The 26,514-nt window shown below is 33.3% G+C and overlaps 2 protein-coding genes and 1 long non-coding RNA gene across 3 annotated transcripts in view; 1 reads left to right on the top strand and 2 right to left on the bottom strand.

Moving 5' to 3' along the window:
- Positions 1–26,514, bottom strand: part of 7B2 (Secretogranin_V domain-containing protein 7B2) — a 91,472-nt gene that overhangs the window by 29,835 nt on the left and 35,123 nt on the right. Inside the window, exon 2 of the mRNA XM_074133478.1 lies at positions 26,235–26,316. Coding sequence (XP_073989579.1) covers positions 26,235–26,306 — 72 coding nt within the window. The 5' untranslated portion in view covers positions 26,307–26,316. The remainder of the gene's footprint in view (positions 1–26,234; positions 26,317–26,514) is intronic.
- LOC141457015 (uncharacterized) overlaps positions 1–26,514 on the top strand; it is a 37,929-nt gene that overhangs the window by 2,983 nt on the left and 8,432 nt on the right. The window contains exon 2 of the long non-coding RNA XR_012460162.1: positions 16,658–16,802. This is a non-coding gene — a long non-coding RNA (uncharacterized lncRNA). The remainder of the gene's footprint in view (positions 1–16,657; positions 16,803–26,514) is intronic.
- On the bottom strand, positions 9,504–11,142 carry LOC141456753 (trypsin-4-like). The gene has a single exon (XM_074133014.1). It carries the CDS (start codon positions 10,752–10,754, stop codon positions 9,876–9,878), a length of 879 nt encoding a protein of 292 aa, XP_073989115.1. The 5' UTR covers positions 10,755–11,142; the 3' UTR covers positions 9,504–9,875.

Genomic DNA, 26,514 nt, shown 5'->3' with positions numbered 1-26,514 from the left:
TCCAGAACGTTCAGCGTCACTTGTGCCCATATGGCCACTCCGAAAATTTTGAAACCACTTATAAACTGTTCTAATCGAAGGTGCAGAGTCACCATAATGTTTATCAAGCTTCTCTTTAGTCTCCTGAGGCGTTTTGCCTTTCATAAAGTAGTGTTTAATCAACACACGAAATTCTTTTTCGTCCATTTTTTGAAAATCACTCGACTTCCTCGATTCAAACGAATGCCAAACACAAAGAAATAGACCGATCTGGCTGAAACTTGGTGTGTGTTCTTCCAAGAGATGCTACTAACTAAACATAATCTCGATACGCGCCAGTAGTGCTATCTCTCTGACTTTGCACGGACTTTTCAAACGACCCTCGTACTTATTTTTGGCTACTAATTCTCAACAGAATTTCTAAAAAGATTTTACACTGGTCTTTTGTAAAATATATGATAGCCTCAAAGATCGCTTGACTATCCGTGAAGACTACACTCCTGGATTTAATAATGCTACTTGCTATGAACTAGTCAGCGCAAATGTCGAAAAAATAAAAAACACATATTTAATCATTTATAGTCTAGTTTATTTTCAGTGATTGACCCATTTTTTTGAACCCCTGTATCTCGAGATACAGCATCCAACTTTGTTTTTTTCAAATGGAACGTTATATTTTTGTTGCATATTTTTATAGTATTTGAGCTCCTAAAAAAAAACGAAAAAAAATTTTTGAAATCGGTTAGGTTTTTCAAAAGTTATACTGGTTTAAAATATGAAAAACAAATTTCAGTTCATTGTCAAAATTGCGTTATTTTGTTTAAAGAATCTGTTCTAACTGGGCACAATCAACGGATAGGCAAGCCAAAACTCTGGACTCCCACGCTTTGCTTGTAGCAGCGCTTATGGTGGCAAAGTCAAGATCTAGGCAGGCTAGAGTTATTCGACGTTCTAGATTTTCGACTGAAGCCACGGGATTAAGGTTACAGTACACTTTATTTTTTAGATATCCTTACAAAAAATAGTCCATTGGGGTTAAGTCCAGAGATCGAGGGGGCCATTGGATGGGACAATGAGTCCCTAAGCACTAAAAGTTTAACAACATAAGCTCCACCCACCACGGCTTGCTCAATCCCTTTTGCGAGTCATCCTTAAAAATGTCCAGGACCATAAACGCACCGAACACCATTATGGATCCTCGTAATCTGTATGTGCAGTCTAATTAACTCCATCGACTGCCCCTGCCAGTGTTTATGGCTGGAGAAAAGGGTGTTTCAAAAAATGATGACTTTTAAATTCTAAAGAGCGCCGAGCAGAAAATCAAAGTTCATTTACAAACAAAAAGTTTCGTCCGTATTAGAGCGAAATCGATTAATATTTAGAGGTCGCTGCAATTGATCAAAATTTTTTTTTTATAAAAAATCCTTATTAAACGTTTTGTATCTTTTCAAATTATAAGCAAAAAATGTAATTGTACAAAGTTTATTTAAATGTAATTTGCTATAAAGACAATGCAGTTGGAATCATTTTGATGGCCTTTTTACTTTCAAAGTTATGAATAATTAAAAGAATAATTAAAGATTTTTAAAAAAAATATATACTTTTTTGAAAGATTTCGATTAATTAACGTTAAAATCACTTCATTTTTTATGTGTTTCGTACAGAATTTAAAAAACAAATAATTTTTGTTTACTGAAACGTCTAAATTAGGGAATATTTTGCATTTATTGTTATAATTTGGAATTGATTGATTGATAGTAGATTAATTGGCCATCAAAATGATTCCAACTGCATTGTCTTTATAGCCAATCACATTTAAATAAACTTTGTACAATTACATGTTTTGCTAATAATTTTAGAAGAATTGGAAGATACAAAACATTTAATAAGGATTTTTTATAAAAAAAAAAAAAAGAAAAAAAGCAAAACAAAAATTTTTTGATCGATGGTAGCGACCTCTAAATATTAATCGATTTCGCTCTAATACGGACGAAACTTTTTGTTTTTAAATGAACTTTGATTTTCCGCCCGGCGCTCTTTAAAATTTAAAAGTAATCATTTTTTGAAACACCCTACTGGAGAATTAAAAAATAAAATTAATGATACATTTTTAAAAAAAGATAAATGATCATTTAAGAAAAAATGATAAATTTCATGTGAGGTGAACACATTAATAACAAATGTCCTCTTTTATATTGTGCATAAAAGTGGGCCCATTAAACCAAACTTTCACCGGGCGAGAAAAATAATAGAATTCCGTAATAGTTATTTATTTAACAAGTGTGGAAAGTAGTACTTTTCCTCACGCGAGGCAGGGTTTGCACGCACGAGCGAGCGAAGCGATGCGAGTGCAAGTGCAAATTGCCGAGTGTGAGGAAAATACTTTACACTAGAGTTAAATATTATATTTTTTCTGCAACCATTTATTAACTAAAAAAATTAAAAATTTCATTTTTACAGTCTACAAAAAGTAATTTATTTATTATAAACATTTATTGTTATATTACAATTATTTACATTACTTATTACATTTTCTGCTGTTTCTTTTATTGATGGAGGAGTGTTTTCTAAACAGGAATCACTAGAATCCATTTTAAATTTCTATAAGGTAACACTATAACCTTTTTAACTGTTATAATTAAAAATATCTAATTATTTATTAAAGTATTATTTTTATTTCTATATTCTTTTCAATTTTTATTTTATTTTTTAATATTCGTTTTTTAATTATTTAGTTACGTTAAATAAGCTTATTAAAGTTTTACAGAAAATATTTATGTTAATAACAAAACTTCTTATATCAAGGAAGCACAATAAAGTTTTTCCACACACTAGTGCGGAAAGTGACACTAATGGGAATTTCCCCCCACTAGTGTGGGAAGTTGGGCATTACACAGCTGATTTTAATTGAGTAATGAGAACTTCCCAACATGGTTGCAGAAAAAGAATATTTATAGCACAATATGTAGGGGATGAGTTCGGCTATTACTCTACCAGTCTGTCTCTTCCTCATACTATTTGAAATAATATCCAATAACCATGTTGTACAATAAATAGGCCAACGTAATTTCCTTTTTGTTCAAATTGTATCCACCAAGGGTTACATGGTAATTAATTCTGTACACCTGCTGAACTGGTGTCCTGGCTATAAATTACCTTATGGATTTTAGTTAATAATCTTTTATAAGACATTGAGTGTGGGAAGTGAAACGGCAATATCTAAGAACCGGAGTTGACCCCGAGCTTTCATACTGTACACTTCGTTATAATTTGCTCCGTGAAAAGTGATTTTTATAGTGAAAAAAAGGTTGTTTTTTCCCCTTTTTTTTTGTAATTTACTAATTTGAAGGTGATCTATTCAGTGGTGTTAACGGAAGTTAGTTTTTTATTGGTAATTAATAATATAAATCATTATAAAACATTAAAAATTTATCGCATTGATAAGTAATCTGTTTTGAGTGGTGGGGATTGGTTATAAATTTAAAAGTGGGGAATTTACAAGAGTTCTGTATGGTGCCACGCCCACCGTCATTCTACTTATTGCTGAAGCCGCATCAAGGTTTATAGAGACTGATGAGCAGCAATATTGACGATAAATTAAATAAGGATTGTGAGAGTAATTCCCCGTCAGTACAAGTTGCTTTTAAACGACCAAGAAGTAACAGTTCTCCTGAGGAGAGTCTGAAAAGGGTACAAGTCACACAATCCTATAGTGAAATTAATAAAATGATGGATGAAAAACTACGAGATTTTTTAAGCGAATTATTAGATAAAAAATTTGCAGATGTACCGACAAAGAATGATTTGAAAATTATTGAAAATAAAATAGATAAAATAATTGATGAAAATATAAAACTGAAAGAGGAGGTAGTACTATTGAAAGAACAGAACAAAGTGATGCAAAGAAATATGGAATTTTTATTGAGAAAAGGTAAGGCCAAAAATCTTATATTTGGTGGTTTTCAAGACATAAAAAAAGAAGAGGATTTGATTAAAATTATAAATGAATTCTGTATTCAGAGTTTGGGAATAAAAGAACCGCTAGTTGATAGGGCGTTCACATTTGGAAAAAATAATAATTTAATCTTGGTAGAGTTCCTCAAGCTATCTGATGTTCATTTAATTTTAAAAAATGCCAGAAAATTAAAAAATACGGGATTATGGATTCAAAAAGATATGACTTATCAAGATAGGAAGAGAAGGAAAAAGTTTTTGGAACTTAAAAATCAAATTCTGGAGAATAATAAGGAAGCCAGGGTACTGATTAGGGATGATTATCTTTTATTTAGAAATAAAAAATTTTTTTGGAGTGATGAGCAAGGAGTCACAACGAAGCATGAAGAGGATTTGAAATTGTTTGAAGGGTATGTGAACAATGAAGATTTATTGGTTCAAAACATTCCAAAAAACTAGAAGCGCCAGTAGTTTTTGATAGTGAAGGTGGGGAGTGTTTAATTTTGAGTTACAATGTGGCTGGGCTTAATAATAAAAAAGAAAAGTTTATGTTCTTCAATTTGATTAAAAGTTATGAGGTATTTTTTCTCTTTGAGACGTTTGTGGAAGAAAAAGATTTCTGTTATTTTGAAAAGTATTTTGAAGGTTTTAATTTGAAATGGAAGAGTGCAAAACGTGATCATGTATTTGGAAGAGCGAAGGGAGGCTGTTTATTTGGAGTAAAGAAAAAGAATAATTTTTTAAATAAGGTAGTTTTTGATTTTGTTAATTTAGAAAATTTTGATATTGTTCAGTGTAAAGTGGGTATGGAGGAGTTTTATATCTTACCGGTATATATGAGAATAAATGAATGGCAAATAGATTTTGAAAGTATAATTAATTTATTAGATAATTATCCTAATTATAAATTTGTAATTGTAGGTGATTGTAATATAAGGATAGGTGGTGGCCAATCAGTCCCCATTGAGGTTATAACAGACGAATTTAAATTTAATGTGGAAAGAAAGTCAAAGGATAAAGTAGAAAATAAAAAAGGAAAACAATTTCTGGAATTATGTGATAATTATAATTTTGTAGTTTTAAATGGGAGAACACCGGGGGATATAGATGGGGAATTTACCTTTGTAGGGGGCGTTGGTAGTTCCGTAAATGATGTATGTGCGGTCGCCTTGGATATTTTACATTTAGTGAAGGATTTTAATGTAATGCCATGTTTATACTCAGATCATATGCCGGTCTTATTAACACTAAATGTGGGTGAAAGGGAACCAGAAGAGATTTTATTTCCATTATTGCCTAAACTTCCGTGGACAGAAATTGATGAAAAACAATTTAATTGCAAATTAGATAATTATGTTGATAATGTAATTGATGTACCGACAAACCCACAAGAAGCTGTAAACTGGTTTATAGATGCGATAAAAGCATCATCACATTTAGGAAATAATAAAATATTGAATAAAGTTGCAAGTACCAAATGTAAACAAAAATGGTTCGATACAGAATGTAGACAAGTTAGAAAGAAATGTTTTGCACTCTTGAACCTGTTCAGAAATACGAATATAGACTTATTTAGAAGAATGTATGTTAAAATAAATAAACAGTATAAAGATTTAATTAAATTTAAGAAAAAGAACTTTTATTTAAGTTTGTGTGCGAAGTTAGGTGAAGCTTACGATACAAAAAGTTTTTGGCATTTAATAAAAAATTTAAAAAATACAAACTTTACTGTGGGATCACAAATTAAATGTAATGAATGGTTTCAATATTTCAAAAATCTATTGAATGTATCTGATTGTGTTGTAAATATTAGTTATGTTCCACCATATTCTGTTGTACCAATAATGGATGAGAAATTTCAATTGAATGAACTTTTGAGTGTTTTGAAAAAGGCAAAGAATGGTAAGGCCCCCGGTTTCGACAGGGTGCCTTACGAGTTCTTCAAAAATAGTCCTACCAACTTTCTGCAGAAACTGTTAGATCTTTTTAATTTTATTTACGATACCGCTCTGGTTCCCGAAAGCTTTGTTAAATCTATTGTTTTCCCTTTATACAAAAATGGTAATATTAATGATGTGCAAAATTATAGGGGTATTTCTTTCTCAGATTGCATCTCTAAACTGTTTACAGGTTTGTTATTGGAAAGATTGCAACTTTGGATCAATGAGAATGATATTTTGAATGAATGTCAGGCTGGGTTTAGAAGGGGTTATTCGGCCAATGATCAAATATTTAATTTGTTTAATATTAAAAAATTAAAAACCCTGAAGAAAAGGCAAAAATTATATTGATTTTTTATTGATTTTAAATCAGCCTTTGACTCGCCAGAAAGAAATTCTTTATATTATAAATTATATGCACAGGGTGTTTCGTGTAAATTTATCGAAGTTTTGAGAGGTTTGTACGGTAATACCGAGTCTGCGGTCTGGACACAAAACGGTGTGACGGCAAGTTTCAATACTATGATCGGCCTTAAACAGGGTTGTTTGTTGTCCCCCACCCTCTTTTCGCTTTTTTTAAATGATTTTTACGACTACATTGAGGGGGGAACTATGGTGGCGGGCATGAAGATCAGGTGTTTACTTTACGCGGATGATGTGGTAATGATGGCTAGCGAACCTCTGGTCCTTCAATGCATGATTAACAGATTAGCTACATATTGTGATTTATGGAATTTATCTCTGAATTTGAATAAATCAAAAATACTAATATTTAGAAATGGTGGTAAATTAGCCCGTGGCGAATGCTGGAAGTTTAAAGGAAATAAAATTGAAATTACAAACAAATATAAATATTTAGGAATATGGTTAACGCCTCAATTATCTTTAAAACATCATTTTGAAGAGAAGTTACGTGCTGCCAAATTTTGTATTATGTCAGTTTATAGTAGAATACTTAAGAACAATAACATTCCTATATCAGCAAAATTTAAAATTTTTAATAGTGTTTTTAAATCAATAATTTGCTACGGTGCGCAGGTTTGGGGATTCATGAGAGTGGATATAGTGGAAAAATTAAATACGTATTTTCTAAAAAGGCTTTTTTCTCTTCCCTGGAATTCTCCTAATTATATATTATATTTGGAGACTGGATTTCAATCTCTGTTTTTTTATACATTTAAACTGCACTATGACTATGTACAGAAAGTTCTCACTTTACCTGACGAACGCCTTCCTAAAATATTAGCTAAAGAAATAATAGCCGAGAAACTATTTTGGTATAAGGACTGCTTGTCGATGTGTAGAAGTCATGGCTATAATGAATTACATTATAATGTGGATGGTAATTTAATGGACGGCTTGTTAGGTGGGATGAGACTTTCTTTCAAAAACGATCTTTTAAATAGAATGCAGAATTCTAGGTGGCACAGTATTTATAAAGAACTTTCATTTGATTTTGGACCTAACCATTATATAACTGATACCAATAGTTTGTTTTTTATTCAAAATATAATCAAAATTAGAGGATCTTTATTTAATTTAAATTACAGAGTTGGCCGTAGTGAAGAAGCTCAGATATGTTCACTGTGTAATTTGCATGAGCTAGAAGATATTTTTCATTATATTGCAGTTTGCCCGATTTTGACAGAGTTCAGGAAGGCATGTTTTGGTAAAGGCGTACTAGAAAAAAATGAATTTATTCGCTATATGAACGGTCATAACTGGGAAAAACTGTATAAATATAATGTAACGGCTGGCAAATACAGAAATTTTTTGATTAAGGAATTTAATTTTTAGTTGGGTAGAATTAAAATTTTTGTTCGATAGAATTTAATTTTGTTTGTAATTCATTTTGCATTAGTTATATTATTATTCTGAGATGTACACATGAAATATGTTTTAATCATTAGATACAGTACAATTGAGTAGGAGTCAACTTCTGCTGACGGACTTCGATCCATGCAGTAGGTGCTTTAGATAAAAATTAAATTGCGTTTTTGTAAATTTAAAAAAATTAATAAAGCATATTATTATTATTATATCTAAGAACCGCAAGTACGAAACCATTGGTTTTAATTTTTCTATCAAAAAAAAAAAATAATAATAATAATCTGTAACAAGGCAATTATGTTCACTATCATTTGAATGCTAATCTTTTTGGACGAAGATTAGATTCTAAAACATGGACTAGAGCAGCGTTTCCCAACCATTTTTTTAGCTCGCGTACCACATGTAAATAGTACATCCTACTAAACAGTATCATTTTGTAAAAGTGATTGTATTTCGTGAAATTTATTATTCCGAGTGTGCTATTTTATTATAATCTTTGTAATCTATAAGATCTTAATTTTAAAACTTTTGTTAAATAATTAAAAATTGCGTACATATTTTTTCTCTTCAAAATTATTAATTAATTTACAAAGTTCTCCATTAGGATAATTATATTTGTGCCCAAATCTTCTAAATTAATTTCTTTTAAGCATTCAACTACCTGTAAGTACCAATTAAATTTAATGTTGCTTGGATAGAGCTAACTCATTACAATCAGTCTCTTTAAGCAGATTTTTACATAGTTATCATTTAAGTTCTGTCACATGATAATTCCGTTAAATTTTCTTTATCTTTTATCGATAATAATGTAGCATTTCCTATATTTTCTTTATAGAAGGGATTTGAAATCCGATTATCATTTGTGTTTTCGGGTTTTGGAAAATACTCCAGGAAAGACAATTTTAATCCTGTTAAATGTGATATTATATTTTCTCGAATATCTTGAGACAGACTAACCTTATTACTGTACATGTTAACAACTGTACTGTATAATATTATTAATTAAAATATTTTTTATGAATTATAGGAAAAAAACGTTTCTATGATATTTTTATGATTTAATTTTTTTTATGTCCGCCATTATTGATTATTTTTCGTGTTCCACCAACCAGCAACTCGCGTACCATAGGTTGGGAAACGCTGGACTAGAGGGTATATTGGCTCTATTAGAGTAATCTCCTTAACAAAAACTTAAAGTTTTAAAAGTTAAGTATAAGAGTTGATTAAACGCCAAATACGATAATTTGAACGATTGCAGTACTTCCTCTTAGTAGGTGTAAGAGCATGATGGCACTTCACAGCCACGTAGAGGAGCTTTAACCACTTCTTCATGCTAAATTTTATCAGACTCGGACTAAGGGTTATAGAAATATTGGTAATATTAGTTTTAGAAAGGGCCTTACTTAGGTGGAGCAAACTACCCTCCTTATGAGGCATAGAGTCGAGATTTTTAAAGTGCAAATCTATACAAAATTTCGATTCGAATGACACTTCATTCATGAAAATCGGTTCACGTGTCGGTAATTTGAAACGATTGATATACTTCCCCTTAATAAGTGTAAGAGCAGATCGTCGCTTTAATGTTACGGAAGGAAGCCTTTACCCTTTCATCCTACCAAATTTTATCAAGATCGGGCCAAGATTTACAGAGTAATTAGTAATAATAATTTTGGAGGGGGCCTTACACAAAGGAGGCTAACTCCTCTCCCATTCTATGTACAGCGTCGAGACCCCCAAAAGGCAAATCTACATAAAATTCCGAATCGAATGATACCTCATTCATGAAAATCGGTTCACGCGTTTAGGCGCTACGAGTTTACAAAAAAGGTAACAAGAAGAAGAACAACAAGAAGAAGAAGAAGAACAAGAACATTTTTTGAAAAAGCCGTTTTTGCTCATTTTCAGCAACTTTTTTCTCGAAATCTATTTAATCTATGTTGTTGCAACGAAATTACAGTTATAAAGAAGGATTTGCCCTGTATTATAAAGAAAATTTGGGAATTTTATCTTTTATAGAAAAAAATTGTCAAAGTTGGGTGTTTTTTAAATGTTACGCTTTTTCGTGCACTTTTGACGATCAACCCTACTTGACAATTTTAATAATAATATGTTGACGCTCCTTAAATCATAAAAAAAATAACAATAATAAATAATACATTTCCTTTTATTATTTTAATAAAGACTGTTTCGTACAATGTAATGGAGCCAAATTGAAAGAAATATCACTGTTAACCTTACTGTCTCAGCATTCCTTAATGCCTCACAACTTGCTGGTGGTGCAGGTGTCTTTTTAACATACCATTTCACCCATTGTAAGTAGGGGCATGTGAAAGTATACATGCTCATGACACTGTCATCTTCACAAAATGGAGATTTGTCGATTCCTACGCAGGTATCAAGATGTACAATTGTATTTGCAATACCGACAAGTTTACCATCACAAATCAGTGGACCACCAAAATCACCATAACATATACTATCACCATCAATTAATGCTAAACAGATATTTCTAATATATGGATAACAATGACAAGCAGATTTACCATGCCTTGCATCTACTTTTTTTGCACTTAATTTGCGCCTGGTTTGACCAAAACGATAACTAATACATTCCCTATTCAATGCTCTGTCATCTTGCGGCCAAGTTGTTCCTTCTATTTCAATATTTTTCACTGTTTTATCAAATTCAACTGGAGTTTTAAACTTTACTATTGCTATGTCATTATTATTTATGTGTTGATGATAATGAGGATGGTAGATTATTTCTTCAATTGGCAAAGTTTGATTTTTTGAAAACTGCTTTATATCTGATATACCATAAGCGATAAATTTATTATCAGGTTTTGCAAAACATTGGCTTGATGTTAGCGCCCACCGTCTATGTACAAGTGTGGCCATGCAATCTATTTGTGGTCCATCATGTGTGACTTGCACTACTGCCAGTACAAATGGTGCTTCAGTAATAGATATATACACCTCATCTTCATCGAAAGCGCGTATTATTGGAAAAAATAAAAAAATATTTACTAAAAATGTTGAAGTAATGTTCATTACTTAGTGCACTACATTAAAATAGGTCTTAAAATAATAATAATCATAATAATATGTGCTTAATAATTTAACTTTTTTCACAAACATATGACGTAAAAACTAAATTATTACATAATTAAAAATGAAAATTATCATAGATTAGATGGCGGCTCCTCTCAAAATCTAAACTAACTGGTGGACACGGGACCTGCTGTAATAAGCGCTATGGGATCTCCTCCGTTTTAGGATCCACTGCTCCAGTTGAATACTATAACGCCGGTAAGATACTTGGTTAACAGCCTGGGGGGTCCATTGGAATCCAGGAATGCTCGAGAGACCAGAAACTGTAACAGTATTCATTGCCCGCTAAAGATTGAGAACAGCACAAGTATTAACTAAGAATTGGATCTTACTATGAGATGGCAGCGCCATGGATGGTAGCCAGAAGTTTCTCCTAATTGACTAAATTAGCTGTCATTTCAATTTCAGCCCAGTTCCGCTTGATGCACAACTAACAGGATCAATAAAGGCACGTTCCCATCTTTGCCAAAATAATTGTAAATAATCTTAGGCCCAGTTGCCCAAACCTATGTCCATTAGTGAACCATCCGTAGAAAAAGCGTTAAGTGTAATTCGTACCACGGCTAATCTATAGAATAGCTCCCCGGAGGTGTGGCCTGTTTATTTTTAGGGGGTGGGAAGTACAGCGCACCTACCGGTGAAAATTTAAACTACTTCCCGCCAATGAACTGTTTCGGATTGTGCGAATTTCGTAACGCTTATGTTTCGCGCGCATGCGCAGTACACTTACTGCATAGTAACTGCTTCCTTTTTAATGTATTATTAGTTCCCGCGAGTGCCCTGTTTGTGATTTGAGGTGCCTTTTTTTTGTAACTTTATGAACATGAGCGTTTTAAATTTGCAGTTTTTTTTTTAAATTAAAGCATGATTGTAGTGTGAGTGAGGTTGGAGTGATGAATGTTTTAAAATTTTGTATGGATGTTGGTTTGATCAGTAGGAGATATGTATGTCCGAAGTGTGGATGTGATATGAAAATAACAAAAAAAAATAGTGCGATTGATAAGTATGGTTGGAGGTGTCGAGGCTATTCGACCCCGCCAAGTATACCCTCCTCAGGAAAAGGACTCCACAGAATAAGGTAAGTTTCTTTTGTGTTGTTCTGTTTAATTAGTGTAATGAATCTTGTGTCACAAATTAAAAAATTGAGGGTGATTAGGTAGGTTAGGAGGGGGGAATGGGGGCGAAGCCCCCATTAAGAAAAAATCAGGGGGTGTGGGGGGCGAAGCCCCCCATTAAGAAATAAATAAATAATTCGAAGTGATTCTCATTCGCTGTTACCATATAACCCGCTAGATTTAAGTGTAAATATAAAATAAAGAAATAGTTTTATATTTATATTTGAATATGGCGGGTTCTATAGTAACAGCGAATCAGAATCACTTCGAATTAGGCCACGCCTCCGGGGAGCTATTCTGAAGATTTACCCGTACCACTTGTGTCTGAACCAGGTTAAATGCCACAACCGGATGTTTCACGGCAACGAGCCCTGCGCAGGCAAGGGCTAGACTAAGGAGGTTGAGTGGCTGTTTTCATCTTTTTCTGGTTAAGATCATCCACGATTTCTTCTCCGACCTGTTGTGAACTCATTCTCGTACTAGCAAGACACTGTACCATGCGACAAAGGGTTCATATTCCCTAAATACTACAACTAGTGTCTCTAAATCCCGAATGACCAGGCCCACTGAATAAGTACTTATTTTTGCTACTAATTCTCAACAGAATTTCTAAAAAGATTTTACACTGGTCTTTTGTAAAATATATGATAGTCTCAAAGATCGCTTGACTATCCGTGAAGACTACACTCCTGGATTTAATAATGCTTCTTGCTACGAACTAGTCAGCGCAAAAGTCGAAAAAATAAAAAAACACGTCTTTAGTATGCTCTTTATTCTGTGTAGTCACATATACATGCATGTTAAAGTATAAAAAGACAAAGTTAGTGTCGGCCACTGTTTAAATTTGAATCACGGATTTAAAAGACTATTTCAGTCTTGAATTCGTCTTACCGAAATATTGGTGAGCACAAATAACTCACAGTTAATAACAAGTAGATTATTAAACAATAATTATTCATTTCTCAATTGTAATTGAGAAGCTTGCCTAGCTCTTGACTTTGCCACCATAAGTGCTACAAGCAAAGCGTGGGAGTCCAGAGTTTTGGCTTGCCTATCCGTTGATTGTGCCCAGTTTGAACAGATTCTTTAAACAAAATAACGCAATTTTGACAATAAACTGAAATTTGTTTTTCATATTTTAAACCACCATAACTTTTGAAAAACCTAACCGATTTCAACAAAAATTTTTTTTTTAGGAGCTCAAATACTATAAAAATCTCCTTAACAAAAACTTACAGTTTAAAAAGTTAAGTATAAGGGTTGATTAAACGCCAAAAGGTACACAAATCAGCAAGTACCCAACATTTCATTAATACTTCATTGATATTATTTAAGTAATTTTACCGCATTAATTTTCATTAATATTTTTTAAGAATTTATTAGATGTTACAGACCCTTATGCTGGCCATTTTCATCTACAAAATATTTGTTCAAGTAGCACACCATTTAACTTAGATTGACTGTAATATCTATTTATCTATAATAATCAAACTATTGATTACAGGTGAAAAAAAAACGTTATAAAAAATAAAAAAATATGAGGCTAAAAAATTCATAATCTTTTTAAAAAAAATGCTTACATCAACATACATCAATGATTTTATTTATTTATTTTTATTTTTAAATAAAAATCGTCGGTTTAAGTTCATTCTTCGATTAAAGTAATTGTTATTTTATGTAGTAGTCAATCTGGCTTTATCGTAAATATAGTTTTCTTCAATTACATTCTCCATCTAGGTGTTCTTCCCACAATGTTGTGTATATGTAATATAAAATAAATAAGATATGCATATTTTTAGGACAGCTAATTATTCCAGTATTTTACCATAAGTAAAATTAGGGGAACTAAATTAAATTACAATTGAGAAATGAATAAATAATGTTGAATAATCTACTTGCTATTAACTGTGTGTTATTTGTCCTCACGAATATTTCGGTAAGACGAATTCAAGACTGAAATATTGTTTTAAATCCTCCGTGATTCAAATTTAAACAGTAGCCGACTCTAAATTTGTCTTTTTCTAATTTAACATGCATGTATATGTGACAACTTCAGAATCAGAAGAATAATTTGGAATAGAGTTAAAATAAAGTACCTATTTATACGAAGATATCATATACATTTTATCACAATTATAACTATTATGAATGAACTGGCCAGCATAAGGGTATGTGACATCTAATAAATTCTTAAAAAATATTAATGAAAATTAATGCGGTAAAATTACTTAAATAATATCAATGAAGTATTAATGAAATGTTGGGTACTTGCTGATTTGTGTACCTTTTGGCGTTTAATCAACCCTTATACTTAACTTTTTAAACTGTAAGTTTTTGTTAAGGAGATTTTTGTACCTTTTGGATAGATTTTCCTTTTCGTCTATTAGCAAAGTTACGTCTGCTTTACAGATTTTTTTAAAATTTGGAATAAGCTATTCTATCATTATAACCTGATAAAGTGTTAAATCGGAACCGTAACTACCACTGGAGAGATCTTTTTAAAGAATGGTTATAGTTGAGGTCCCCAAACCATCCTCAATAACCATTTTTTTGAGAAAGCGTTTTGAATAAAATAGGAAGGTATTTGTACGTAAATAGCAAAATTAAACTGCGATTTCAGTACTTCCTTTTAAGAGGAGTAAGAAAAATAAACTACGATTACAGTACTTCTCCCTAAAAGGCAAAGATTTTGAATCGAACGACAATTCATTGATGTAAATCGGTTCACTCATTGATAATTTTAACGATTGCAGTACTTCCTCTTAGTAGGTGTAAGAGCATGATGGCACTTCACAGCCACGTAGAGGAGCTTTAATCACTTCTTCGTGCTAAATTTTATCAAAATCGGACTAAGCTTTGTAGAAATATTGGTAATAATAGTTTTAGAAAGGGCCTTATTTGGGTGGGGCAAACTCCCCTCCTTATGAGGCATAGCGTCGAGACTTTTAAAGTACAAATCTGTACAAAATTTCGATTCGAATGACACTTCATTCATGAAAATCGGTTCACGTGTCGATAATTTGAAACGATTGCTATACTTCCCCTTAACAAATGTAAGAGCAGATCGTCGCTTTATTGTTAGGTAGGGGAGCCCTAACCCTATCATCCTACCAAATTTTATCAAAATCGGGCCAAGATTTACAGAGTAATTAGTAATAATAATTTTGGAGGGGGCCTTACATAAAGGGGGCTAACTCCTCTCCCATTCGATGTACAGGGCCGAGACCCCCAAAAGGCACATCTACATAAAATTCCGAATCGAATGACACCTCATTCATGAAAATCGGTTCGCGCGTTTAGGCGCTACGTTGTTTACAAAAAAGGTAACAAGAACAACAAGAACAACAACAACAACAAGAAGAACAAGAACAAGAACATTTTTTGAAAAAGCCGTTTTTGCTCATTTTCGGCAACTTTTTTCTCGAAACCTATTAGATCTGGGTGGTTGCAAAAAAATTACAGTTATAAAGGATGGTTTGGAGTAAGATTTAAAGAAAATTTGGGAATTTTATCTTTTATAGAAAAATAGAAAAAAATTGTCAAAGTTGGGTGTTTTTCAACGTTACACTTTTTCGTGCAGTTTTTGATGGTCAACCCTTATACAACTGTCCTACCGGACAGTTTTAATATGCAACAAAAATATAACGTTCCATTTGAAATAAACAAAGTTGGATGCTGTATCTCGAGATACAGGGGTTTAATAAAATGGGTCAATCACTGAAAATAAACTAGACTAAAAATGATTAAATACGTGTTTTTTTTTTTCGAAATTTCCCGCCGTTTAAAAAAAAGTGGGTGGAGCATATAACTCTGGTCACCCTGTACAATATTTTAGACTTAATAAAATTTCATTTATTTTATGGACTATTGACTCTTATTTAAAAGAGTGGTTTAAAAATTAAGAGAGCAAAAGAGCTCATGCAAGTTTTAAACAGAAATTTGGCATCCATCCAATCCACCATAGGCCAAAAACCTTGAAGTTAAGTGGAACTAATTTTCTAATATTAATGTGCAGCAATAATTTCTGGAGCGAATAAAACATACAATAACCTACCTTAGCCTATTTAAACTAAACTTTAAGAAATTACTTGAAGTGTCCTTAAAAAAAATGATGATCAGTTAAATTTAAGAGATTAATATAATAAAATATTTTCCATTAAAAGTTTAACAACATAAGCTCCACCCACCACGGCTTGCTCAATCACTTTTGCGTGTCATCCAAATGTCCAGACCATAAACGCACCGAACACCATTATGGATCCTCGTGATCTGTATGAGCAGTCTAATTAACTCCAACGACTGCCTCTGCCAGTGTTTCTTCATTTCAATCTGTTGGAAACTAGACAATGTAATGATTGTGCTCGAAGCTCCGAGTTATGGCACCCCTTAATTAGTTGACGAAGCTATTGTGTGATTACAAAAAAACTAAAAAGATCTTGGAAAATAGAACAAGTTTGTTTCAATACATGATGGGAGAAGTTTATTTCATAAGATATTAATTCTCTGTTCGTAAGGTAAGCAATTTTCGCCGTTTGCAACAGCCTTGCCTACTTTAATAAATATCCTGCTGTTAGAGGCAGGTGTTCAATTCGAATCTAAATAGGAGAGCAAAATGGACCTAAACAGATTACTTTTTGCTCCAAAAGTGAAAGTATTAGGAATAATTTTAAGACTGACAGCTCTCTTTCTCTGCACGTTTAATTAATATTATTATTATTGTAAATTTAGTGTACAATCTGGGAAGAAACACTGGACTTACAGCAAGTAATCTTAGCCTGTGAATGGTATACCCCATTGTAGCTTGGAATTTCTATTAAAAACACAGGCTGTGGAATTTAGAGAGCGAAATTTGAAGTACATCTGGCCACAAAAGGTGATTCTTTTATTTTTATTTGCTAATAATCGTACATACAAGACTTATACAAACTAAGATAAATAACAGAAGTTCTACTCTGAACCATTACTCAATCCAAAACTCATTCCGAATTTCAATATGGTAACATTACAAAATTCTTTATTAAAAAGTTACAGAGATTACCAATGCACATTGTCTTTCTCTATTTAGATGGCCTGTACACTCCATTTACAACTGTTATGGTGCGTACCACTAAGCGCTCACAACGATCACGCTCACGACCGCGCGGTTTAGCCCGTTCCACTTGCTTGCGAGTGTTACAATTGAAAACCCAAGTGGAATGGACTTTGGGGCGTTTTAACCGTTCATGTAAACATTACAAATGGCGACCTCAAAAATAAGTCAGAAGCTTGAAGAGGTTGTTTTTTTAATTTTAACCCCGTTTATAAGCAGTTATAATAAACTTTATTAATTATTGGTAAAGTTGACATGTTAAAAATATATATATATGTTAATTCAATTTTAAATTACATTTTCGTGAAGTATTTATAAAATTTACGTTTAAATAAAATTAAAATCTCTTTTGTGGCAACAGTAGGATATTTATTGATGCAACGTAATAATGCTTTAGAAAGTTCTTCATCTAGTTCCGATGAAGAGTGGAATGCAATGGTGAAAAGCGAAAACTTAAGCCACGTATTATTAACTATCAAAGTGTAATTGATCGTTATTCAGTGATTTAGTATGTAAAGGGGATAAGTAATTTTTCATTTTATTATTTTTTTTTTAGACTTTCGAGAAACACATTCAATTATTTACATGAGATATTAATTTCATTTACCTGATATAATTTTTTTGGTCGCCATCTTTGCTTTTAAAAATTGCGCCAAATTTCTGAACGCCCAATTCGACCCAGCTCTTAAGGTGGGTCGTTGTGAGCATCGCGTGAGCGAAAATAATGACGTCATTAGTGACGTTTTTGCCACGACCACTATGACCGCGGTCGTCATGTGGAACGGCTGAAGGTAGTAAGGCATTGGAATTGAAAATACAAATTGCAATTTGAAATGTTGTTTTATACAATTGTACGCTTGAGTCTAAATGCAAAACGCTGTTTCAGTAGAATATTAAAACTGTCCGGTAGGACAGTTGTATAAGGGTTGATCGTCAAAAACTGCACGAAAAAGCGTAACGTTGAAAAACACCCAACTTTGACAATTTGTTTCTCTTTTTCTATAAAAGATAAAATTCCCATATTTTCTTTATAATATAGGGCAAATCCTCCTTTATGCCTGTAATTTTTTTGCAACAACATATATGTAATAGATTTCGAGAAAAAAGTTGCTGAAATCCCTTTTAAGCAGTTAGATGCTACCTTAAAACTAAACTGTTTGCCATGTAAAAATTATAAGTAATATCTGTGATTTGTGGCCCTGTGTAATTCATCTACAAAGGTGGAATCATCTTATAATTTTTGATGTACTGCTCCAGGATTAATGACGTAAGAGCTAAAATATTTATTTTCATTTTTTTCTAATATTTGCGCAGTGTTTGTTGTCTGAATACCAGACAAATGGATGCGATTGGCTACTCTTATTTAAATATAACTTCCAAAAATTATTCGTTAAGAAATGTTATGGACAAATCCTGGACTTGTCTTTCACTTTAACCAGTCTTCTACCTAACAAACAAGCCAGCTGAATCTATTCCCTGGATAACTTTGACTTTTGTAAAATATAATACAAAATTAGAATTCTCGAAGTTTAATCTTTATCGCTTCCATCATATCACGAAATGCGAGGAAAAGTTAAGGCATTCACCCACACAGAATTCTTTTATTATAAACGAGTCTAATGAGATGAAGTTCCTGGTAAGACTTCAATTATGTTCCTCTCTTTTCCAAGTAAAGCTACATTTCTAGATCTTCTCTTATATTATTTTAAATGAAGAAGAAGAAATGTCTGTTTTTTTGACAGCCAAGTAAGAAAAGCTCTTACAAACTTTCCCATCTCTCACACTGGCAACTCTGAAAGAATTTAAATAAAATAGAAATCCAGTGAATTATAAAATACTCCAACATAGATTCATCCCTCTTAACATTTCTCTTCACTCCTACCAATTAGTTACTAAATAAAATTTAAATTTTAAGGAATAATTAAAATAATTTAATGTCGGATTAAATGTGGAAAGTAAAAAAAGAGAGACAGTTGGTACTAAAAGTTATTTTAAAGCATTAATTAAAGCGCTCCATCAATTTATATTCCTAGTTCTTAAATAGGATTTGGTTAATAGTTATGGGAAATTTACTCTATTAACTCCTGAACTTAATAGCAACCTCTTTTTTGTTCGCGTTAATACTGAATTCTTGTATTCAAGCTAGTTTAAGTTTATATTCACTTTACTGTAAAATTGGTGCTGGGTAGTCTTTACAATCCAGAAACCGTGTGAATTCAAAATACTGTCCCGATTTAATAATATAAACTGAATAAAAGAAATTATATTTCAAAATACAGAATGACCAGAATTATATGCTCCACCCACTTTTTTTTTTAACGGCAGGAAATTTCGAAAAAATAAAAAACACGTATTTAATCATTTTTAGTCTAGTTTATTTTCAGTGATTGACCCATTTTTTTAAACCCCTGTATCTCGAGATACAGCATCCAACTTTTGTTTTTCAAATGGAACGTTATATTTTTTGTTGCATATTTTTGTAGTATTTGAGCTCCTAAAAAAAACAAAAAAAAATTTTTTTTGAAATCGATTGAGGTTTTTCAAAAGTTATGGTAATTTAAAATATGAAAAACAAATTTCACTTTACTGTCAAAATTACGTTATTCTTTTTAAAGAATCTGTTCAAACTGGGCACAACCAACGGATAGGCAAGCCAAAACTCTGGACTCCCACGCTTTACTTGTAACAGCAGTTATGGTGGCGAAGTCAAGATCTAGACAGGCTAGAGTTATTCGACGTTCAGGTTGTTTTTTCTACAAACGTTTGGTGTGGAGTTTTAGGAAATCAACTAATCGGCCCATACTTCTACAGAGAGAACTTAACGGGTGCAAGGTATCTAACTTTTTTTTTAAGAGACATTTTGCCAGTTCTGCTTGAAGATGTTCATCTACAACGTCGGCTAGATATGTATTTTCAACAAGATGGTTGCCCGGCACATAATGCGAGAATGGTTCGAGGTTACCTGGACAGAAATTTCCATGAAAAGTGCTTAGGGACACATCCAATGGCCACCTCAATCTCCGGACTTAACCCAAATGGATTATTTTTTGTGGGGATACCTAAAAAATAAAGTGTACAGTATCCTTAATCCCGTGGCTTCAGCCGATGATCTGAAACGTCGTATAACTCTAGCCTGCCTAGATCTTGACTTCGCCTCCATAAGTGCTGCTACAAGCAAAGTGTGGGAGTCCAGAGTTTTGGCTTGCCTATACGTTGATTGTGCCCAGTTTGAACAGATTCTTTAAAAAAAATAACGTAATTTTGACAATAAACTGAAATTTGTTTTTCATATTTTAAATTACCATAACTTTTGAAAAACCTAACCGATTTCAAAAAAAAATTTTTTTGTTTTTTTTAGGAGCTCAAATACTACAAAAATATGCATCAAAAAATATAACGTTCCATTTGAAAAACAAAAGTTGGATGCTGTATCTCGAGATACAGGGATTTTAAAAAATAGGCTAATCACTGAAAATAAACTAGACTAAAAATGATTAAATACGTGTTTTTTATTTTTTCGAAATTTCCCGCCGTTAAAAAAAAAAGTGGGTGTAGCATGTAAGCATGTAACTTTGGTCATCCTGTATATACAAATAATAAATAATGAAGTAAAATGCACAATACATTTTAACCTTCATATCAGTATTAATATCGATGATAAATTCAAAGAAAAGAATAAAAAGAAAATCACAACTATCTTAACCAGCAATGGTTATTCCAAAAGCATTATCTATAGTCTCCCTAAACTAATAAATAGCAGACCGAACGATAACTTATAAACAACACTTCCCTCAGACTGTCAAGAACCTCCTGCAAAACATTACATTGCTTTCCCTTACATTAACACATTGTCGGAAAAAATTAACAAACTACTTCACAGCTATAACATAATCCCCGCATGGAAATCGGGGAACACCATTAAACAATTTTTTACCAAAATAAAGAGCCAAATTCAAACAGACAAACTATCTAACATAATTTACAAAATAAATTGCCAGGACTGTGACAGTTGTTATTTAGGGCTAGACAAGTCAGTATCTTAAGGCAAGGTTGTTGTTCCAGCATCAGTATGATTGTATGACAAAAAAAAAAGACGACAATTCCACAGTGCTACTTAGACACCCCACATTGACAACAAACACAATTTTGACTTCCAGAATGTGACAGTACTCGATAGGGAAAAGAACCAATACAAACGTAACTTTCTAGAAATGTGCCACATAGTGAAACAAAACAAGCCAGTAAATTTTAGGACAGACACGTCGAATTTAGCCAATTGCTACAATTTTATCATTAAAAAAATAAAAAGATATCTAACTTCTGTACATAATTATAGCTGAGTTCTTTTAAATTTGCTATCATTTGGTTCTTATGTTCTTTAGTTCATAAGTGTTTTTTGGTTTTACCAGCTTTTTGTATTAAAAGAATTTTTCCCAATATCTATTTTACTGTCAAAATTGAACATTATAATTACTCTATTGTATCTGTCCCATTGTCATTACCAAAATTCCCGTGTAAGTCCCGCTATATCTGTATATATTTACCTGTTCTCCAGTTCTGGCTCTTAGTTTCTGTATCTCAACCAACCCGCATAGCCACGTTAGTTTTCAATAATTATAAAGAATTTATTGTATTTTATTTTATTTTTATTTATTTATTTTTTTATTGTATTTTTATTTTTATATTACCGGTTTTTTTTTTTACTGATTTTCTGTGATACTGAGACAGGCCCTGAAGAGGACAACATATTTGTCGAAACGTTGGCAAGAAGACGAGTTTGTTTTTTATTTGACCGATTCCTCGCCAATCTTGAATCCTAAGTTTAACAATTTACGGTCACGAAACCTACATATATATTCACTACATATCAGTGCTAATCTCAGTAAGGTTAAGTTGAGCAGGTTAGGAATGCAGGGAAAAAAAGGAAAGGAAAAACCTGAAATATTATCTGAAACAATCACAACAATGTCTTACTTTTTTTTTTTTAAATATTTCATCCTTAAATTAAAAAAGAAATTATTAGCAAAAATGTTTTCCAAACTAGGCCTTTTATACAAACGTTAAGTTTTCGCCAATGAGGGGCTACGGACACAACCGGGGAGATTTTACAGGTTGAGCCCCCTCGCTAAAGAATAAGTATATGAAATATTTTTCAACGAAGACTACGTACATTACGAGGGTCGTTTGAAAAGTCCGTGCAAAGTCAGAGATATAGCACCACTGGCGCGTATCGAGGTTATGTTTAGTTAGTAGCATCTCTTGGAAGAACACACACCAAGTTTCAGCCAGATCGGTCTATTTCTTTGTGTTTGGAATTCGTTTGAATCGAGGAAGTCGAGTGATTTTCAAAAAATGGACGAAAAAGAATTTCGTGTGGTTGATTAAACACTACTTTATGAAAGGCAAAACGCCTCAGGAGACTAAAGAGAAGCTTGATAAACATTATGGTGACTCTGCACCTTCGATTAGAACAGTTTATAAGTGGTTTCAAAATTTTCGGAGTGGCCATATGGGCACAAGTGACGCTGAACGTTCTGGACGCCCTGTTGAGGTTACTACTCCAGAAATCATTGATAAAATCCATGATATGGTGATGGATGACAGAAGAGTGAAGGTGGGTGAGATTGCTAGTGCTGTGGGCATCTCGAATGAACGGGTACATAATATTTTGCATCAACATTTGGACATGACAAAGCTATCCGCAAGTTGGGTGCCGCGGTTGCTCACGCTTGACCAAAAACGAAATCGTTTGAAGTGTTGCAAGGACGGTTTGCAGCTGCTCCAGAAGAATCCGCAGGACTTTAAGCGTCGTTTCGTCACTGTGGATGAAACATGGATACATCACTACACTTCTGAGACCAAAGAACAATCTAAACAATGGGTTATCAAGGGGGAATCTGCGCCAAAAAAGGCGAAGACCGTTCCTTCGGCCGGAAAGATTATGGCGACTGTCTTTTGGGATTCGCAAGGAATAATCCTCATCGACTATCTGGAAAAGGGTAAAACTATTACAGGTGCATATTATTGATCGTTATTGGACCGTTTGAAAACCGAGCTGCAAGAAAAACGCCCACGATTGGCTCACAAAAAAGTCCTTTTCCATCACGACAACGCACCAGCTCACACCTCAGCAGTTGTGGTCGCAAAATTAATGGAAATAGGGTTCCAACTCGTTTCACATCCCCCCTATTCTCCAGACTTGGCTCCCTCGGACTACTATTTGTTCCCCAATATGAAGAAATGGCTGGCGGGAAAAAGATTTTATTCAAACGAGGAGGTGATTGCAGACTTGGACAAATCCTATTATTCGGAAGGGATCAACAAACTAGAGCAGCGTTGGACGAAGTGTATAAGCCTAAAAGGAGACTATGTTGAAAAAGAAAAAAGGTTTACCCCAAAAAATTAAGTAGTTTTTATTTTTGCACGGACTTTTCAAACGACCCTCGTATTTAGCAAATACAAGCTCTAAGAGAATATTAAATGGCTTAACATGTTGTCTATATTTTAAACATAACTCTCTAAACTAAATGGTGGGTGAGGGTTTAGATTAGATTCTGTGTGGGCTGGACAATTTGTCTATCCATCCTGACCCAAGTGAACTGCTGTAGCACCTTCTAGTTGGAGTGCTCCTCTCGGCCCACTAGTCTGTTTGATTAGCGTTAAGTCTCTTTTAACAGACTTAATTGTTTTGCGACTCCTTTAGTTAAACTTAAAAGCATGAGTTATTGTTCACTAAAGTTCAGAATTCACCTGCCATACCCAAATCACACTGGCAGGAAATGCTCAATATGCTGTTTCTTCTTCTTTCTATCAAATTTAAGTAGGATATCCGTTGACAGATCCTTGCGAAGATTTTGTTTATTCTTGTTGCAGTGACTTACCAAGAGGCTTTCGGTCTTCCAAATTAATTTTCTGCCTTGTTGCAGAAATGCAGTAGTGTACTTAAGTGAGTGGCTAATAATTATAAAAAAAAAATTCTCTTTCTCTTTTCGGAAACAGCTTCATCATCTTTTAACTTTGCGTACAGATTGCATCGGTGCAGTTGTAAAATTTTTATTAGATACATTTTTACAAGAAAAACCTTTAGATAATTCTGGAAATGAGGTGAATGTCCTTCTACTCTAAAGAGTCATTTGTGTTTCTTCTGTAATAGTAAGCAGTAGTAGTAATTATTTTTTCAGGCGGGCTTAACGTCCAGCTTCCAATTAGGTGTCGTGGACGGAGGTGACTAGCAAACATACTTTACTGTACATTTCTTTTATTAACCATTAAATAAAATCCAAGGCCTAAGATCGGGAATCGAACCCAGCACCACAATACATATTAGCTTCGCAGGACTCGCCTCTAACCGCTCGGCTACCGTGGCGCCTGTTTCTTCTGTAATATACTCCTTTAAATGTCAATAAACCGGATATTTTAGTAATCAACGAGTAAACAATAGCCTACAGAATGAAATAAAAGACTACAGTTGGGAAAATACTTACCAGAAAGTAAGTACTATACTGGGCACCAATGTTTCCAAATGAAAGAGATGTATTACTGACTGGAAAATTGGTGATTGTTAGATCACATAACCCACAGTGGCTCAGTGCCAAAAGCTACGCACAACTTGACGTGGAGGAACGAAAGGGAATTTTCTTAGATATTCAAATGTTACTGTAATTTATTTGTCAGTACTAAATAAGGAAATGATTGCTTATTCAAGCGAGTTTTACATCTAACTGCTGCTCCAGATGTCTTGCACAGAGGAAGAGCTATACGAGGTGTGTTCAAAAAGTAACGGGAATTTTTAAATTTCGCGGGTTTGGAGAGTCTGATTGTAAAATTTTTTTTTTTATTATGTTGGTACACATGCCCCTGAAGTACGATAAAATTTTCAGTAATATTCATTGTTTACTTCTTAAGTGGCAGCCGTTAAGGTTAGACGTGTTTTTCGAGCTTGGCGATTTTTGTTTGTTAAAAAAAATGGATCAAAGAATTTGTATTAAATTTTGCGTAAAAAGTGTAATAAAGTGTGTGAAATGTTAATAAAGGCATATGGTGAGTCTGCTATGAGTAAAACAAGGATTTACGAGTGGTATAAGCGTTTCCAAGATGGCCGCGAAAACGTTGAAGATGACGAACGACCTGGACGTCCAAGCACATCAACAACCGATGAAAACGTGAAAAAAGTGAAAGAAATGGTTATGAACGATCGCCGAATCACAATCAGAGAAGTCGCTGATGATGTTGCCATATCAATTGGCTCATGCCATGAAATTTTTTCGGATGTTTTGGGTATGAAACGTATGGCAGCAAAATTTGTTCCAAAATTGTTGAATTTCGAACAAAAACAGCGGAGAATGGAAGTTGCTCAAGAGTCACTCAATGAAGTCGACAACGATGCGGATCTACTGAAACGTGTTATAACAGGTGACGAAACATGGGTTTACGGATATGATGTCGAAACTAAGGCTCAATCGTCCCAGTGGAGGTATTCTGGATCGCCAAGACCGAAAAAGGCTCGACAAGTGCGGTCGAATGTGAAGGTTATGCTCACTGTGTTCTTCGATTTTAATGGCATAGTGCATCATGAATTCTTGCCACAAGGTCAAACAATCAATAGAGAGTACTACCTACAAGTTCAACGCCGTTTGCGTGAAGCAATCCGAAAAAAACGCCCGGATTTGTGGCAAAACAATTCATGGATTTTGCACCACGATAATGCATCTGCTCACACTTCATTGCTTGTTCGTGAATTTTTGGCCAAAAACAAAACTTTAACGATGCCCCAGCCTCCATATTCGCCAGACATGGCTCCATGTGACTTTTTTCTATTTCCAAACATAAAGAGAACATTAAAAGGCCGTCGTTTTATAGATGACATTAAAAGTGAATCGCTGAAAGAGCTGAAAGCTATCACAAAGATCGAGTTTCAGAAGTGTTTCGAGGATTGGAAAAAGCGCTGGCACAAGTGTATTGTATGCGAAGGGGACTACTTTGAAGGCGACAATATTAATGTAGATGAATAAATAAATATTTTTTTCAAAAAACGAAAATTCCCGTTACTTTTTGAACACACCTCGTATATTTACAAAATAGATGTGCATAAAATATCCATGCCCAAATCAACTACCCAAGAAAATGGGGGAATAAAAAACTAGCAATTAACAAATCATAAAACTTATCATAAACAGCATTATTAAATGATAATGACAATAGATAGTTTTTAATTACCTTGGGAGTGGCGAAGTAGGCCAGAGTGCCATAGGCACAGACCACCAATATAAGGAGGCCAGGTAGCCCCATCTTTGATTATCTGAAACAATAAATAAATAATTATTTATACTGCCCGACCAAGTTGCACCAGCATGATTCAAGAAGACAATGTACATTTCCAAATGATTTATAAATAACAAATTGCTTTAAACATCTGTTTTAAGAGAATAAAGTTTCATTCATTGTTGGTTTGTGCTACAAATTTTAGCATTCGAGAAAAGTATCGGGACAGAGCATC

Source organism: Rhodnius prolixus, unplaced genomic scaffold (genome assembly GCF_049639745.1).
Source record: "Rhodnius prolixus isolate KJV_2025 unplaced genomic scaffold, Rpr scaffold_10, whole genome shotgun sequence".
Taxonomy (NCBI): Eukaryota; Metazoa; Arthropoda; class Insecta; order Hemiptera; family Reduviidae; genus Rhodnius; species Rhodnius prolixus.
This window is presented reverse-complemented; position numbering and strand designations above follow the sequence as displayed.